The 19812-nt window shown below is 35.6% G+C and overlaps 1 protein-coding gene across 2 annotated transcripts in view; it reads right to left on the reverse strand.

Moving 5' to 3' along the window:
• TMPRSS15 (transmembrane serine protease 15) overlaps positions 1–19812 on the reverse strand; it is a 130760-nt gene that overhangs the window by 23275 nt on the left and 87673 nt on the right. For both annotated transcript variants that reach the window (XM_024732023.1, XM_024732024.1), the window contains 3 exons: positions 13822–13932; positions 12354–12483; positions 1533–1628 (listed from right to left, as the gene is read on the reverse strand). In XM_024732023.1, the coding sequence (XP_024587791.1) occupies positions 1533–1628; positions 12354–12483; positions 13822–13932 (337 nt within the window). The remainder of the gene's footprint in view (positions 1–1532; positions 1629–12353; positions 12484–13821; positions 13933–19812) is intronic.

Below are 19812 nucleotides of genomic sequence, written 5' to 3' on the forward strand. Positions count from 1 at the left end.
GAAGAATCATCTTCTTTGATATCCTCTTCCTTTCCTAATTTTTTTATTATGACCACTAGTGAAAGGGTGTTTTCAAAAACACCAGATTTCATGGGGCAATAAATATATTTCTGCAATAAATAAATAAATACATACATAGATACTAACTAAGTGCATATATGTCTGATTTCCTGTCAACCCAGTATAAGGTGGCTAATTAAGGAAGAGATTAAGAATGTTCTGGATTATTGATGTGATAAAAGTTTCAAGTATCTTTGTGTGTAAATGGTGTCTCTTTCAAATAACATGAACATACAATAAAGACATCTATGTATAATGATACTGGCATTTTGTTGATAAGCATGGAATAAACTAGTTCTTATTTTAAATATGCATATAATTAATATAAAATATTCTGTACTTTTTCCTTTTTTTCTAACTGATTCTTAAATGTCTATAAAATATAAATAAGAGACATTCTCAGCATACACACTGTTCAAGATCTATAATGATAATGCAAATTTAGACATGCTTTATAGAAAGGAAATCTAGTAGACCGCTTTCTCACTTGCAGATGGTTTGCTTCACCCTCGATGAGACTAATAAAATCAGTCAAGGCCCTGCAAATATTCATATAAAATATTCAACTGCAAAGTACTTTGGTACTAAAACTACTCCTTTAACAAATGTTTTACTGGTTGAGCTCACAGACGTGGCAACTTTTCATGAAGAGCTGAGTAATTATATAATTTCACTTTTCACCATTAAGTGTATTAAACAAAGAACTTCAAGCTAATGCACCAGCAATGATATCTTAAATCCTTGTCTGTTGTTACAGCTTCTTCTTGAAGTTACTTTCTTCCCATCCAAGCTGACCTTTAATGGAACTGTAAAATTCAGAAGCCAATTTCAACCGAAGTTATCATTAATTCCCAAACAGCAGAAATGACATAATCTAAGCTAAAACAGATCTTTGAATACAGGAAGGATGCTGCTTTTTAAAACATGAGTAAAAGCTGTAAAAGTGAACCTAATTGTAAAGAGCAAAGGAGAAAATGCAGACACAACTTAAAGTCTGTACTCTTTCACTTAATAACCATGTTCTATTTGCTAGAGAAAAGAATACCATGACTGTTTTATCCCTTTCTTCTCTTTTGATGATAACTACTTGTGTCGCTCTTTTTAGTCTGATCAACACTGGACCTATTTATTCCAACTCTCACAATTTCTTTGTATGGGGTTTACTTGTTTATAAATCCAAGAGTATGGATAAAAAGAATGTGGAAGTAAAACTTACTGAATCTCTATCAGTGTGCTCTCTAATTACACTGTAATACTTCATTTGACCCTGTTACTATATGTATATGAGGATTAGGCAATGTTATCGGATAGGATCGATTAGATACTGTTTGAGATTACCTGAATAACAAAAAAATTAAATAACTTTCAATATTATGTGGCATATATGGTGGTATTAAAATCGGACTGACTTCAAAATCCACCTTCTTTCCTGTCCATGTACAACTAGTCAAAGAACACATTTTGAGACCCACCTTGGTGTTAGTGTTAAGCTGCCATTAGGTGTTGTGTTTAGTTGTACAAACGGTCCATGTCCAGTAGAAAAGATTGGCATGGATGAGTTTCCACTCCTAGGGAAAAGCACGCAGACAAAACAAAAACACAAAAAAGTCATAAACGAAACTTCTAGTTATTTAATGCTGTGGACATTGAAATAAATTATGAAATTCCAGGCAAAGAGATTAACATTTTAATATTAAGCTTCAAATATTTTGATGTCTAAAAGATGGTACAACTCAGTAGAAGAATTACTCATAATGACATGAAATGTAATTTTAATTTTTGCATAATACCTCTTGTTCTTGTTTGCCTGCTCATATATGTTATTTAACAGAGTTAAAATCAGTGCAAATGTCATTTGAGTGTCTGATTTGTTTCATTTGACTTTTCTATGTTGTCCAACAATTTCTATAACGGTCAATTTCTATAATGGTCAATTTGACCAACAAATTGACCAACAATTTCTATAATGGTCAATTATAATGACAACTTCAAAGAATTGCTGCAACATAATTTATTAATCTTTTTTTTTCCTGTTGAGTGTAATTCATCTTTTAAAAAAATGCACGTTGCCTAAGAACAACATAGAAAAAGGAGATCCTCAGTGTTTACCTTTGTTGCTTTGTTCTTGATATTTCATTCAATTCAAAGCCTAACAGCCCTAATTTAAAATCGGAAGTTATGTTTTTGCTCTAAAAGAGGGAGTATGCAGCCTGTACCTCCAAGTGTCAAATGGTGAACCAGAATGGGATAAAAAGACACCTCCATGTGACAAAAGACATTAAGTTACTGGTCGTTCTTATCCCTGAAAACCTGTTACAGCCATGCTGTCAACTGTGAACCTTCACTGAAGATTTCTTTTAATTATCCGCTCTTCCCTAAGCTTAGCTGGAAACTTTTAGCCTCTCACTTTCTAATCTTTTTCTTGCCTTTTATTTATTCCAGATTTTAATCTTCATATAAAAATATACCTTTAGGCTAGAAACATCCTGATTCCTGCTATCTTCTCTGGGCTGGCAGGAAGATGATGTGGTTCCTATCTTTTGGAGTATCTTGAGGGACCCATCCACTCCCTCTTCAAAAGAAGGTCCAGTGTTTTTCCCAGGCTATAGTCAACGCTGACCCTTTTCTGTCTGTGTGCATAGAGGAAGTTTCCAAGGAACACATGGCTGTTATGATCAGTAAGAGGAAAAGAATGAAGTAGAGGGTGTTTCCTTTCTCTTTCTGGTAAGACAACACCTTAAAGAAACTGAAAGTGTCTGATACCTTTCATTCACTGAACAGAGAACTGGAACAATGGAGCTTGTATTTAATGTCCCAGAATTTATCATCTTGCACTTTCATTTTATAAACAGATAAATGTAACTCAAGCACACAAATCAATCACCATTCCTTTAATAAAATCTGAAATGGATTTACCAAAGGGAAAATGAGTGTTGCTACCATTATTGCTAAAGATTAAGATATTCCTTCCATGTGGGAAGAAGAAACAACTTATTTAAGGACTTATATAAAATATATTTTTTTATAGCTCAGAAAACAAAACAGGCATAAAGACATGCAAAGAAAAGGAAAACACTAATCTGAAAAGATACATGCACCCCAAAGTTCATAGCAGCATTATTTACAATAGCCAAGATATGGAAGCAACCTATGTGCCCATCGACAGATGAATGGATAAATAAGATGTGCTACACACACACACACACACACACACACACACACACACACACACACATGCTGGAATATTACTCAGCCATAAAAAAGAATGAAATCTTGTCATTTATGACAAAATGGATGGACCTGGAGGGCATTATGTTAAGCAAAATAAGTCAGACAGAGAAAGACAAATACCGGATGTTTTCTAAATAGCAAAACAAGTGAACAAATATAACAGAGTAGAAACAGACTCACAGATACAAAGAACAAACAGGGGTTGCCAGAGGAGAAATGGGTGGAAGGAGGGACAAAGAGGTAGATTAAAAGGTAGAAACTTCCTATTAATCTGTCTCATATCAATTTAATTTAGACCAGCCAGAAGAAGCTATAGAAGGGTAGAGGAAAATTTCTTCCTCCCTGACAGTGTGTAATCTATAAAAATATCCAATATGTTGTACACCTGAAATTAATATAATATTGTAAGTTAACTATACTTCAGTTAAAAAAAAAAATCTCAAACGACAACAGAGGGTGTAGAAGGTCAGGAATGCTCTAGATCAGGAAGGACTTTACTACTGCAGGAATCTTTTAGTTAAGGACTCACACATTTAGGGAAGACAGGATGTGGATCAAAAGAGATTTTAGACGACTGAATTTTACCATCGGTACAGCTTCTGGTACAATTCATCAACACTAATCTTGACTTTTAAGAATATCAAGGAATGTCTATCCAATTTGAAGAGGCTCTAGTTGTGTTGACTTTGCATGAAGTCTCCAGAAACATCATTGGAATTGGTTGATTAGTGTACCTCTTCACTGGTAGGGACAAGTTGGTGGATCCTAGTTATTCTCCAATCTCTCTTTTAGATGTCTGTCTTCTTTTACCTCTTTTGGTTCATGTTCTCAGTGTCCTTATTCTGCTGAATGCCTATGTGTGTTGTATATTCTTCTAGGTAGTTTTCTATGTTCCCAACTCTCCATGATGAAAGATTTTCCAGGTGTGTAATCCAGATAAGTAGCATTAGCCTCACCAGGGGCTAGTTGCAAATCACGCAGCTCTAACCCAGATCCACCCACAATTTTGAAACTCTGGGGGTAAGATCCAGTGATGAGTCTTTTAACAAACCTTCCAGGTGATTCTGATGCTTCCTAGTCGCAAACCACTGTCATAGTCAAATAAAATATCTAATTCTTTACTTGTTCAGGGGTCTGCTCATTGGCTTCCAAAGTGACTTCTAGTTACCTATAGTAATCTTACTATAAGCAATCTGTTTGAGCCACTGATAAAGTTAATTCATATATCAGGACCCACAAAATGGTGGTCACCCAGGGGCCTGGCCCACATCGCAAATCTAATCCTAAGTCAGCCTACACTTACAGGAAGTGTTTCACTTCCTGAAATGTAGAAAGAAAATGTAACACCAGTCACAATCTTCCAACTCAGGTTTAGCTAGCTCACCTTACCCTAGAAAATGGGACCTGGTAGCCTATATGCCTATAAGGAAATCCCTGACCTACATTGCCTCTTCTAATATTCCATAAAACTCACTGTTGTCCCAAATCCCTCAGGAATAGTGCTCCACTGCTTGTGAGGCACTGTACCCCCAATCTATGGGCCGTTTACTCTTGAATAAATGATGTCCAACTCGTTATTAAATTGTTTTAGTTTTGTCAGTTGACAGCACTCATGACTACGTGGGGGGACATCTAGAAGAGTAATTCATTAAAAATATACATCGGAGTTGTGGATTTAAGCCTTCTATTATCTCTAGCTGTTTTTAGTCTATTGCTTAGCTGTCTTTTTAAAGACAGATCCTGAGGGGATGCATTAATTTCTCTGGAAACTCAAAACGAAATTAAATTGAAAAAATATTGAAAAATTATTTATAAATCAGTTTTTAATCTAGTATCTATTTATTACACACCTACCACTGGCATTGCACTGATAGGATTGGCAGTTAAAATTTTAACACATGCTTATTCTAGAAGAAAGACTAGAGGCGAAGCTTTAAGAATAGACTATTTAGTAAACACTAAATGTGTTACCCTGGGATTCTGAAGTGCTCTTCCATAGTGATGTTTTCACTATCTGGTTGAGAAAAATAGAGATTATGTATACACGTGGAAAAAATGACACACATAAAGCTTGTATTCTAAGATCGTGTTCTATATATGCAGCCTCAAACTTTATATGAGAAAAGACCTCAGTTAATGGTGTAGATATATTGTTTGGGGTTATGCAGAACAACTGGAAAAAACTTCTAAAGTACTCCCATAATTAAATTTTTTGTTGTAAATATTGGTATCAGCAACCTAAGAGTGGTGTATAGAGGCCATCAGTTCATACAAATATTTCCAGGTGTCAGTGCTGGATGTTAAAAGTTGGAATTTAATTGGAGACAGAGTAACTGCATTTCAAATCCTTCCAAATCAAGCTCACCTTTTTCAGACTGAACACAATTTATTCCAGTTTATATTCATAGTAAGCAGAATATAAGCAGCAGAAGTTTACGACAAACTATTTCTTATTTTAAGAAATGATGGAGATGATAAAGATATATTCAATATTTAAAATATTCTTGGCAAAATAAAAGGTTAGCAACAATATATTAAGTCACCATTTATTTTTAGAAACAAAGTCTCAGAGCTGAAAAATTGAACTGTTTAGAATATATTCAAGGGATGATAATTTTCTCCTGTCCTTATCTGTTTCTATTTTAGAATATAGAAGCCTCCCTCCCCCTCCCCAAACAATAGGATTTAAGGGAATGGTGAAGATATTTTGGTTTGGGGAAAACCATAATATCTTGTTGTTTTTATGTAACAAACTTTAAGTGGAAAAAAAAGTCTTTGAGTAAAAAACAAAAACAAACAAATAAAACCCCCAACTCTGTTAACAGACTTTTATAGATTAAACAACTATGTTGCAGAAAATTTATTGGTAGATGATTCACAACTGACCAAAAGAGATTTTCTTAACCTTTATGTGTATAATTATATTCTCAGTAAATTCCTTGCCACATAAATCTCTCTGGGTTACAAAACACCCGTTTGAGTGTAAGTCAAAATAAAAGTTAAAGACAAAGAGATTTCTCCTTAAATTGTATTAATAAAAATATGTGACATTTCACATAAAAGAGTACCTTAATTCCCAATAATATGTTTTCAAATACTCAGTGGGATAAATCAGGAATGATTTTTTTCCAAGCAAGCAATAATACCAATCTGTGTTTGTTGAAAACTTATCCATTATTTTTTTTTTCCCTTTTAATTATGTCCTACTTATAGTGGTCTTTTTAAACTCTCTAATTTTGTTTTGATCTACTGGGGGAAAAAGTTTTCCAGAGAAGTTAAAATAGGCTAGTGTTGGAAAGACAAGTTGAGGAATCCCCTGGATTAAGTCAGAGATGACCCTCACATAGAGTATTTAAACCTGGTTGCAGTAGGAAACAAATGTTTGTTTGTTTGTTTTTACTTTGTTTTTAACATCAGATGAAATCAAACTGCCAAACTTTGGAGATGTTTTGTACAATTTCTATGTTTTCTACTGAAACAAGTACACAAAGTTCCATGGGTTCCTTTGAAATGAGAGGACTACTTATCAGAATCACGGGGGCTTCTTTAAAGAACTAAGACCTCTGGGCCTCATTCTAGCCAAAATTCCAGCCTGGGTTCTATGGAGGCCCTAGTAGTTCATGGTAACCTGTAGGGGGCTTATATTTGGAGGAGAAATAGTGACATCTTTATTTTTACTAACCTCTAAATCAAACATAGCCTTTTCTTCTGATACAAATTCAGGTGACTAACCACAATATTATTAGAAACACCTATACTTTTGCCACTAAAACAAATTGCAGATACCTTCAGATCACACTGCAGTTACTGTATAACTGTAAAAATATCATTTATGTTCATTTCTGACAGTACAATAATCATTGGAATCACCAGTATATCTTATTTACTATGTTAATAAAGAAATATATAATACCACCCTGTATTTTTAATACTTTGATAATTTTTTTCAATGTAATGAATTTCCTTTGTAGTTATGTGTATTTTACTTTATGCAAAAATATGAACTTAAGAAGAGGTTGGCAAGTTTCACCAGACTGCCAAAAATGCCCACGACACACGCAAAAGAAGGTTAAGGACACCTACCCTAGATAGTGGTTCTCAAGCTTCAGTGAACAGCAGAATCACCAAGAGCTATTCAAACACAGATTGCTCTGCCCAGCTCTAGACTTTCAGATGAGTGGGTCTGAGGTGGCAGTTCCAGAATATGCGTCTGTATACATGCATCCCAGGTGTTGCAGATGCTGCTAATTTGCTTTTTTTTTTTAAATTCATTTTATTGAAGTATAGTTGATTTACAAAGTTGTGTTAATTTCTGCTGTATAGCAAAGTGATTCAGTTATTAATGTGCTTCTAAAATCACACACTGAAAACCACTGACCTAGACCACCCTGAATCTGAATGTCTGGGACCATGACCAGGTGACTGTAATGCATCACCAGGTCTGGGAGCTGCTGATCTAGCTTCTGGATTACAAATCAGTGGTATGGTGGTACGCTTGCTTTCATGCCCTTGCCCATAGCACATGTAATTACCTAGCCACTGTGTTTTCCCCAACCCTGTTAGATATTAGGCCTAAGATGAATCTTAGCAAGTTACACAGTTACAGTAGTTTGCTATTATTTTCTCTTTACTTATTTTTAATTAATGCATTTCTAATTCTAAAACAGGAAAAAAAAACCCATCAGAGTTATAAATTGCAATTCTGGCAAATGATGAGCTTTTTAGCTAGGTCAGTTAAACCAAGTAAAATAAAATTTCTTTTCACCCCCTCCCCCTAGCGCCCCTACCTGACCAGCTCACTGCCTCACTCATCCCACCCTAGGGACGTAGCTAAGACTAAAATTAAAATTTCCTTTGGTGTTGGACTTGTAAATTAAAATTTAAAAATAACAAAAAACATTATTTAATTATTTTTGTGTCAAGTTGGCAAATAAAAAGAAATCATTTAAAGTTGAATGTAGCAGTTATATATTTTCTATTAATTCCTATATCTAATCTTTGTTGTTGTTTTATGTTAAGGCTTTTTCTCACATAGTTGAAAGTTTGGGGACACTGACAGAAAATATAGTCACGAAGAGGAACATTATTTTTCTACCAATTTCTTAAACTAATAGGAAACACAGGTTCTATTTTCAGTTTTCCAGGAACCTATTTTTAGTGCTAAATTGTGCATAAAAATTTGCTGTAGTGCTTACACAGGAAATTAAATTATCATGCTCTATTTATTTGGCAGGTTAACTTAAAAAAATTTTACCCCTCACCACCCCCCCCCAAATTTTTGAAACACCTCTAAAATGGAAGAACATTGAAGTAATTCTGTTTCTTATTTGGGGTTTCAGAATAAGAGGCTCAACTTGATGTTATTGATATTTGAACTGAAGGTATCTAGCCAGGACTATTATGCGATTTAAAAATTAACACCAGCTCCTCATAGGGCTGCCTCATGGGGATACATATAACTAACTCTATTTTTAAAACATTAGTATTTCCTGAATTTTGTAGAGCTGTACAGACCTGATGACTTCTCATTTTTAATCGCTTAGCAGGGCAAAACAACTGCATAGTTCATTTACTGGGTTAGTAACAGGGCAGTGTGCTTTCCTAGGAAATACCATTTTAAAAATCACTACTCTAAGTTTCCTTAACATTTATTCTTGCATCAGTATAAAATGTTTTCTTTCATACTTTGATCAGAGACATGAAAATGTTATTCAAAGTACTTTTTACTTATGCAGCTATCAATGGCAGGGAATGAAAATGTTTCATTTAGAAAAGGAAAGGCTGATGAAATCTGCCTCATATGATTTACTAGAATCTGTGGGGAATTGCATTTTGTATCCTATCTGAATAAATAATTTTGAGAGACTACAGTGCCTTTTTAATAAATTGACTCCTAAATTACTTCCCACTGTACCAAACACATCATTTTAAACTCGCCAAGTTTTCTTTCATTACCGTGCACCACTCTAGACAAATTCTCATTAAGGCTCTAACTTTCTTTCAATTACTAGAGCACTATGGAGACTATTTAATAAGTGCAGGTCCAAAGATTAAAGTCTTTGCAGAGATTACCTGACTCATTTCTGAAGAAAACAAGTGCCTGACCTTCACGAAAAATATTGTATTCAAGAGTGGGATGTACTACTCGCTTTTCACACACTAAAAAATCTAGTTTTCTGTCCCTGTCTCCATCTGGAAGGACTGTGAGTCATTAGAAATCAGGTCAGTGAACTAGAGAGTAAAATATGGTTGAGGGGGAAAAACATGTAAATAGATAGTTGTGTGGAATTGGCTGTCATCCACACAGCTCAGGCCATTTTCTAGAAAGCCTTTCCTGACATGCCCAAATTGAGTATAGATTCTCCTATAACACATTGTATTTATCACATTATGTTGTAATTTTTTTTAACATCTTTATTGGAGTATAATTGCTTTACAATGGTGTGTTAGTTTCTGCTTTATAACAAAGTGAATCAGCTTATTTATGTGTCTATCTCCACCACATAAGCATTTAAAGCAAAAACAATGTCTCATTCATCTGACGACCGGGCACAACATCATTACCAATGCTTAGATTTCCGATCTGGGAGTAAATAAAGTAATATATTTATATTAGCAACTATTAAAAAATAATAAAGATAAATGTTTCCTTTCCAATATGTTCTCTCATGCAAATGAAGGAGTCAGCACTATGTAATCACCTAACAAATTTTATTCAAATGCATTCAAAATATTTCTGCCAAAGAAGATATCAATCACTTTGATCTTTGTAAATGATTCATCTTAACCCCGATCTATCCTCGAGGAAACAATTCAGCTAAGATTCACAAACCACAGTGGAAAGAACATCTGTGTTTATAAGCATATAGTGATGCTTAGGTGATGAATTGGGACTCAAGCTCCTGTGTAATAAAAGCCCAATCATCCAGGGCATTTAGATTCATCCATTGTGGACACAAGGTCAAGTAACCCATCTCCTCAGCCTAAATTTTACTAAGTTTCTGAGTCTATAAAATAGTTCCTCAGCATTACAGGCAAGTTTAGTAGTGGAAGCCAAGGACTTCCTAGGGCCTCACCTGCATGAACTTGCTATTGAACTAAAATCAACACTAAAGTAGGAACCTGGAGTCAGTGTCACTTATGCAGTGCTTTACTTGAAGTGGGGTTAAACAATTGTCTCTTTCAGTGTTTTGTTGATTCTTCATCAAAAAACTTTATTTCCCCTAACCTACCCTCCTCCAAGACTCTTTATGTCTCAAAGCTTCCCAGGTTAAAAGGGTTTTTGTTAGAACACAAACTACAATGTATAATAAAAGGGATATATATATATATATATATATATATATAAATTGCAAGGTTTCCAAATAAGACACATAAACCAAATTGATGATTATTTACATGATGGATGGTAAAACTCACTTCCTCCATTTGAATTTGACAAGAACTGCCTTCCTGACGAGGATGACATCACTTGCATGAGACTTGGAGCTGGCGAGTTCCCATTCTGAAGGAACAGCATTTTGGGAGGTAAAGGGAGCTGAAAGCTCTCAATCCAACTAGTAGTTATCCAACTTCTAGTATCCAAGAAGTTATAGAGCATTTCTGACACTCTGACTGGGGCCTCAACACATTTTCCTATTGTAAAATATCTCTGTGTGGTGGTTAGGTACTATTTTTTGCACTGGTAATCAATATAACTCTCCAAGTCTACTAGAAATTAAAAATCTGCACTAACATTATTTCTAGTGGAAAATATGTTTTGGGTTAAGAAATAAGCATTTTGAAATAAATTCCAAAAATCTGTGTATAGAATGATGACTCTATGAATTATTAATCAGCAAGAAGGGCCCCTTAAGAGGAAAGCAATCAATTACCTTTGATTTTGATGAATTAGAAATAGCTGAGATAACTTGGAAATGCTGGGAGTATAGGTGGATGTGGACTTAAATTATTTTCCTTTGTAACTTTGTATAATCTTCTAAAATAAATTAGAAAACAATTCTCCAGTTCAAGGTGGAAAGGAAATTATAATGATTTATAACTGGCAAATGTATACTTCTGGCATACATTTATTTAGCTAGAAATATTTATATTTATATTTACATATATACTTATACATAAAGAATAATTCATTGCTTCAACAAATATCTTTTAGCACCTGTGTTTTGAAACAAATATAAGTCTAGATATTAGCAATGCAATAATGGATAAAATAGACATGGGTCTTACATTTACAGACTTCTTAGTTTACAGGTTAACCCAGTAAATAATATAGTGCTATGAGTGATAAATAACCATATGTGACCCAATATGGTTAAGTCTCTCAGATCATGAATACCAAAGGATGAGAATGGTGAATTAGAGTTGACAGATTACACAGCTTAAATGAAGTAAATTATTACTACTTATCACCCACCATTTTTCACCTCATCACTTTTGAGACTGATGGGGAGGTAAAGAACGAATATGGTGAACTTATATATTTGAGGTAATATATTATGATATTAAACTGGAATGTAAAGTAAATTTTTGGTGAATCATTAATATGGAATTTTCACTTGAATTAAGTCTTGTAATTTTGCATATTCTTTATCACAATAATTATACTGATACAGATCTTCTGAAAGAACTATTATGAACATGTCACAAAGATACAGCAAAAGCGTGTTCTCTGCGTTACCCTTGTGATTAGTTATATATATTATAATATAGCATAAAATGGAATATTTCCTTTTCTTAAAAATCTACAGAAAATATTTAATGACATGAGAAATGTTCATGTGTAAGTAGGCTACAAGACAGAGCATAATATGGTATTTTGTATGATTTTGTAATATACTATTTCTATATACTTATATTCATGTAATACTTATAAAAAGGTTATTAACTGTGGTTGTTGTTTGAGAATGGGGTTAGGCAAGATTTTTATTTTTTTCCTTTTGATCATGTATATTTTCTAAATCCATAACTTCCATAAATTTAAAATTTCTTAATAAACCCAATTTGAAACCCATAAAAAAGCTTGAGAATAATTTAAGAGAGAGCTGGGTAGAATTACTTACCCTAGTCCCAGCAGCTGACAAACATCATTTGAAATCTGGGTCGTCCAGTTCTCAGCACAAGCTACATGCCATATGCTCTGTATTCTGAACTGCACCAAACCACGGTTTGTTGTACCATTGAAGAGACGCACTAAAGAGATTAGATCATACATAGGGTCATTGTGACCTTAGTTGATAAAAGGAAATGATGGACCCTAAACTAAACATGCAATGTTCTTAACATTTAGAATTTAGAGATTGATAGTATGTAATTTTTCGTAACATTATGCTGGTAGTCTTAAGTTGAAAAGGATAAATTCGGTAGACTTAATTTTGCTCTTTCATATGACTATAAAAAGGGAAAAGGCAGAGATATGTGAGTTCACTGCATACCAATACAGCAAATAAACAGAAAATAAAGTTTTTGAGGAGAATATCTTACAAATGTGTTCTCTAAAAGAAGGAAAACTCAAGTTCAGGAATAACTGTAAGCATTTTTTTTCCTACTTCTTTCTCCAGAAGCTATTTTCTTTGCCCTTATTCTTTTGCTGTTTGGTTTCCGTCATCTTCCCCTCTATCTTACAACCATTTTTGATAGAGTGTTAAGGCCATTAGTGGCTAAGTGGGGATTGGGTTAAGCTAAGCTAGTTTATCAAACAGGTAAAATATCACCCATCATAGTTTTACCCACAGACACCACATTGTAATTCTGTAAGTGAATGTTATGTTTACATTTTTTCCCTATTATAAAAAGAATAACCGCATGCACTTTAGAATTAGACAGACTTAGGCTGGAAACACAGCTCTAGCCCTTGCTAGGTGTGTGATCTTTGGCAGCCCCTTAGCTCCTCCAAGCCTCAGCTTTCTCATGACTGAAATAGAGTTAATTCTAATTACGTTAAGATTGTTTTACAGCACTTAGTTACAGTGCATGGCACATCATAAATAGCATTAAGTATGTGCTCTGAAATAAAAGTAAGACAGAGTAAAAGTAGCCATTACTCCTAATGTGATAGAGATCCGGAGTGGGGCTGGACAGGAGTCCCAGGCAGAAGGAGTAGTAGATACTGAAGAATCAAGCATGTGAAGGAACAAGTCTAAGAAAGACAGTTATAAATGAGCATGAAGGTGTCTCTGTGTGTAGGCAATGTACAGAGTATAATAGTTAATAAGAGTGATGCTAGAGTGCTTGGTGTGGGCTGTTGTCTCTCTGTGGTATTTTATGCTTTTTACCTGAAGATGGGTTGTCCTAGACTTAAAGTTATTAAATGTAGTCAAGTTTAAACAAACAAACAGAAACAAGAGTTTGCATGTTAGCTTTTATTCTAACTAGAATGATGACAGCAATGCTGAAATCACCGGGAGATCATAACTTCAGAGTACCAAAATATATCCTAATGAATATAGTCATAATCTCCCTTTCACATCTGTAGAATCCAAATGTAGAGGTTAAGCTGATAAAAAGTATTTTCCTAAAAATAAAACGTACCACAATGTGCTTCATCTGAGCCATCCTTACAGTGTGGAAAACTGTCACAGAGATTCACCAGCGGGACACACTCTCCATTTTTACACTGAAAATTGTCTTCCTTGCAGGGCTCTGTGGGGGAAAAATATGTACTGTATAGCATAAAGAAATGACAGACGGTTCTAGAGTACCCATCCCATTTCTGCCCCTTTAAACATCTTGTTATTTGCCACAGTGCATAGTTAAAGCTGGCTTTGATATTGACTATGACTACACACTTAACTGCTCAGACTGTTTCTGCAATAGTTCTGTCAAAGCCAGAGGCATGGCTTAAGAAGAGCATGTATAAAACCTTAAGCAACTCCTTTGCAGCAGAGGGCAGGGCAGTTGCAAGAGATGGCTGAGAGGTTTTGGACATACCTCTCCCGCACCATCTCTGTGAGTCTCAAATTCTTCCAACCCAAATGAACATATTGGGCTGGCCAAAAAGTTCGTTCATAAGATGTTATGGGAAAACCAGAACAAACTTTTTGGCCAACCCAATACAAGTAACAACCACTGGCATGTTACACAAGCATAGAGAGATCTCTTGGTTTTACCATCCAAATGATACCTCCAAACCTTTATTATATAGAAATGTGGAAGGGGCCTTTTGGTGGGATCAAAGTTGGACCAGGCTGGAAACAGTGAGCTTGATTAAAATGTGATGAGATGGGAGAAAGTCATCTAAAGAAATGGAACCTGCAATAGTGGTAATTTGAAGGGAGGTAGGAATGGAGAGCCAAACAAGAAAAGCAGGGTTGGAGTCATGGGAATGTGCTTGGGCATTAAGAAACAGAAGGAAAATGAAGAGGCTGGACAAGGAAGGAACTGAGTAGATCCGGTAGTTTTTTCCAGAATTTGAGTTGTGCAGAAAGATGTCTACTTGAAATACTCATTGTTTAAAAGGAGTGAGAACTATGTTTCCTGTAAATGTTTGTTTAAATCTTAAGGACTTTTGCCCTGGGAGAGTCTTCATCTCACTGGAAAGAGGGGTTTGCTTTCCTCAAGTTGTTTTCTGATTCACTTGGGAGGGGTAGCTACATCCTGATATTAGGATCTCTGTTGGGGCCACACGGGATTTGGACCCTCTGAGAAAGGAAATATTAGTTGGGTATGGAGAAGCTTGAAGTTTCTTCCCCTAGTGGTGCATGCACAACAATAATGGGGAAGAAAAAGCACTTGAAAAAAAAAAAAGGAAAAGGGAAACCTGTATTTTAAAAGCTATTAATGAATATTAATCATTGACTACTATACTGTACTGCTTTCATAGATACACAATTCATGTTAAAATGGTTTCAAAACCAAATGGTACTGGTCTCCATAGAGACCTTCTGAATTTATGGCAGCCAAATGTAATGACACCTGAAAAGAATAACTTCTGTTGCTTTAGAATCTAGGTTGTAGCCCCAAATCTGTGAGCATTGACAAATACTGTAATGTTCTAAAGAGAGGTACTAAATGTAGCCATACTAATACTTGAAAAATTACCAAAACTAGTCTGGTGACTATAAATTTCTATCTAGCACCTATTTCCAGCTATGAAACAGAGGATTCGAGTTTTTTTCTAGAAACAGACTAAATAAGGGTCTTAAGGAATAGTGTTTTCATGTGCAACATGGGAGGAAGTTGCCATCCAGCAAACCAAGTGAAGGATGCCCCGAGAGAACCAACTCATACTGGGTTGCCTTAAAGAAGAGAGGTCATCTCACTCCCCAGCTGAAAGTTTGTTACACTGCAGAGTCATAAGGGCTAGTGCTTACACGGGACTAGTGCAGGGACTTTCAGGTACTTTTTTCAGCTGGGACCACAGTAAAAATACGTCTTTTAAATCGTACTCTAGGACACACCCCAATGTGTATATGTGTGTGTGTGAGTGTGTGTGCATGTAACTGAATTAAAATTTACTTTGTTCTGTTATTTCTGTTCTATTCCATTCCATTCCATCCCATCCCATCCCACCCCACCCCACCCCATCCCATCCCATTCCATCCTATTCTATTCTATTCCATCCATTTTGCTCCATAGCAAAGAATGGTGGCCAAAACTCAATAAATTGATTTCATGATACACTTTTTTTTTTCCCTGTGGTACGCGGGCCTCTCACTGCTGTGGCCTCTCCCATTGTGGAGCACAGGCTCCAAACGCGCAGGCTCAGCAGCCGCAGCTCACGGGCCCAGCCGCTCCGTGGCATGTGGGATCTTCCCGGACTGGGGCACGAACCCGTGTCCCCTGCATCGGCAGGTGGACTCTCAACCACTGCTCCACCAGGGAAGCCCTCATGATACACTTTTTGAAAAATACCAGACTAAACTGAAGTATAGTGAAAAATTTCATGGAGACGGTAACTTTAGTGTCCTAAATTTTGTGGGTAGATAGCTATATAAATAAAGATCAGTATTCACTTCCTGTGTAATGAATTTAGAAGCCAGACATTTGGCTGGAACTTTCCTTCATGATAGTTAGGTATAAGAGAGAGGGTGGCAGTAGAAAAAACCTGCATTTTCTCCATGTGCAGGGCAGTGCATGCGTTTCGTTTTGGCCACATGGACACTGGGAAAGATAACTGAGTGACAGCTGCCTGTCAGGACAAGCTGGCTCCAGCACAAATACGTGCGGGAATGAAGCCTGGCTGGTGGAGATTATGAGCAAAGCAGGGTTATAAGAGATCACAGGGTAAGTAGTGCACTACCCATGCCTACTGTGCAGTGGTCCTGGGGAGGGGGGAGAGGAACACAGCAAAGAACCCACAACTCTGTTCTACAAAAGAGTTAGCATTTGTCCAGGAGCTACTGTTAGCTGAAAGAAAACTACAGTGGTGGAAGATTAGCCTTTTCTGCCTCTCTTCCAACACTGGAGCTATGGGAAGATGGAAGGGAAAGAAAGTGGGAAATAAGTTAAAGACAATATTTCCACCTTCTTCTACTTCAAGATATGGGGCCAAGATTTATGCCTGAGTTGGGAGATTAAAAAAAAATAGCTGTGACTTAGATGATAGTAAAGTTTTAATGTTGTATTTGACTGTACATTTTAATACCTAAAAGTGAGGTTTAATTACCCAGTTAAGAAAATTGTATATCTAAAATAACAGGAAAAATGAAGAGGTCTGCCTGAAATATCCCAGAATAAAAAGAGAGATTTGGGGCTTCCCTGGTGGCGCAGTGGTTGAGAGTCCGCCTGCCGATGCAGGGGACACGGCTTTGTTTCCCGGTCCAGGAAGATCCCACATGCCGCGGAGCAGGTGGGCCTGTGAGCCATGGCCGCTTGAGCCTGCACGTCCAGAGCCTGTGCTCCGCAACTTGAGAGGCCACAACAGTGAGAGGCCCGCATACCGCAAAAAATAAATAAATAAAAATAAAAAATAAAATAAAAGAGAGATTTGAAATAAAGTAAGTAGAGAAAAACAAGTTTTATCTGTTTATATTCTCATCGGGTCCATTCTTTAAATTGAATGTACAATGTACTATCTGTAATACCCTTATGCCTTGTTTCTTCATTTTATATGCTTAGGACTTGACAAAATGACTGGAACAAAGTAGGAAATCAGTAGATATTTGTTAAGTGTTAAGTGAATTAATTTATGTTAAATGAGTGACATGCCTCAAAAATCAGTATGAACCTTAGTAATAGAGTTGACACAATACAAAGAAATCTTTAAAAGTATGATTTCAAAAAAACATTTAAAAATTAGGCAGTTGATTGGCTGATGGTAACTCTATTGATTTGAAAAATAAAAATTGATTCTATGAATTATGAAGATAAAATTTACTGATTTGAGTGGTGGTTAAAACATAAGCTCTGGAATCATATGACTGGTTTGATCTGCAGCTTAGCCATTTCCTATTTTTTTTTTTAACATCTTTATTGGAGTATAATTGCTTTACAATGCTGTGTTAGTTTCTGCTTTATAACAAAGTGAATCAGCTATACATATAGATACATCCCCATATCTCTTCCCTCTTGCATCTCCCTCCCTTCCACTCTCTCTATCCCACCCCTCTAGGTGGTCACAAAGCACCGAGCTGATCTCCCTGTGCTATGCGGCTGCTTCCCACTAGCTATCGGTTTTACATTTGGTAGTGTATATATGTCCATGCCACTCTCTTACTTTGTCCTAGTTTACCCTTCCCCTTCCCTGTGTCTTCAAGTCCATTCTCTAGTAGGTCTCCATCTTTATTCCCATCCTGCCCCTAGGTTCTTCATGACCTTTTTTTTTTTTTTTTAGATTCCATATATATGTGTTAGCATATGGTATTTGTTTTTCTCTTTTTGACTTATTTCACTATGTATGACAGACTCTAGGTCCATCCACCTCACTACAAATAACTCAATTTCGTTTCTTTTTATGGCTGAGTAATATTCCATTGTGTATATGTGCCACATATTCTTTATCCATTCATCTGTCGATGGACACTTAGATTGCTTCCATGTCCTGGCTATTGTAAATAGAGTTGCAATGAACATTATGGTACATGAATCTTTTTGAATTATGGTTTTTCTCAGGGTATATGCCCAGTAGTAGGATTGCTGGGTCGTATGGTAGTTCTATTTTTAGTTTTTTAAGGAACTTCCATACTTTTCTCCATAGTGGCTGTACGAATTCACATTCCCACCAGCAGTGCAAGAGGGTTCCCTATTCTCCACACCCTCTCCAGCAGTTATTGTTTGTAGATTTTTTGATGATGGCCATTCTGACTGGTGTAAGGTGATAGCTCATTGTAGTTTTGATTTGCATTTCTCTAATGATTAATGATGTTGAGAATTCTTTCATGTGTTTGTTGGTAATCTGTATATCTTCTTTGGAGAAATGTCTATTTAGGTCTTCTGCCCATTTTTGGATTGGGTTGTTTCTTTTTTTGATATTGAGCTGCATGAGCTGCTTGTATATTTTGGAGATTAATCCTTTGTCAGTTCCTTCATCTGCAAATATCTTCTCCCATTTTGAGGGTTGTATTTTCATCTCGTTTATGGTTTCCTTTGCTGTGCAAAAGCTTTTGAGTTTCATTAGGTCCCATTTGTTTATTTTTGTTTTTATTTCCATTTCTCTAGGAGGTGGGTCAAAAAGGATCTTGCTGTGATTTTTGTCATAGGGTGTTCTGCCTATGTTTTCCTCTAAGAGTTTTATAGTGTCTGGCCTTATATTTAGGTCTTTAATCCATTTTGAGTTTATTTTTGTGTATGGTGTTCTAATTTCATTCTTTTACATGTAGCAGTCCAGTTTTTCCAGCACCACTTATTGAGAGGCTGTCTTTTCTCCATTGTATATTCTTGCCTCCTTTATCAAAAATAAGGTGACCATATGTGTGTGGATTTATCTCTGGGCTTTCTATCCTGTTCCATTGATCTATATTTCTGTTTTTGTGCCAATACCATACTAGCCACTTCCTTTTTATTTATTTTTGACCCTGGGCAAATAAGTCTTTCAGAAACTCAGTTTCCTTCACTGTCAAATAGGATAAATACTACTTATGTCTTAGGTATGAGAGTAAATTTTTATAAAGTTAAATGCATTTAGTATACCAATATGAATACATTGAATGCAGAATAAATTTTATCCTTAATAGCAAAGTATTGATAGTAACATTTAGAAATCATCCTTTTCATTGATATTTTTAAGTTACTATTCTTACTTCTATGTTCTGGTTGTGTGACTTTCCCCTCCAGATAATGCAAGAAATCACACATAATCCTTTCCTCTGGGTATCTCACAACAATAATTGGAGCTATTTGTATAGGTTATTTTAAACTTTGATGAAGTCTATATTTTTTCAATCCAAATTTAAGTTACTTTAATAAAAAATACTTTAAGGAAGGCATGACTGGGCTGGTTGTTTCTACAAATCTTTATCCAATGAGAGTAAGTTACATATATCAAGTATAATACTATTAGGGAGGTTCTTGTAAATGTAATTATCAATTTATTTCACAAACACATTTTTTTTTTTTTTTTTTTTTTTGCGGTACGGGGGCCTT

The sequence above is a fragment of the Neophocaena asiaeorientalis genome, unplaced genomic scaffold (genome assembly GCF_003031525.2).
Source record: "Neophocaena asiaeorientalis asiaeorientalis breed wild unplaced genomic scaffold, Neophocaena_asiaeorientalis_V1.1 scaffold55, whole genome shotgun sequence".
Classification (NCBI taxonomy): Eukaryota; Metazoa; Chordata; class Mammalia; order Artiodactyla; family Phocoenidae; genus Neophocaena; species Neophocaena asiaeorientalis.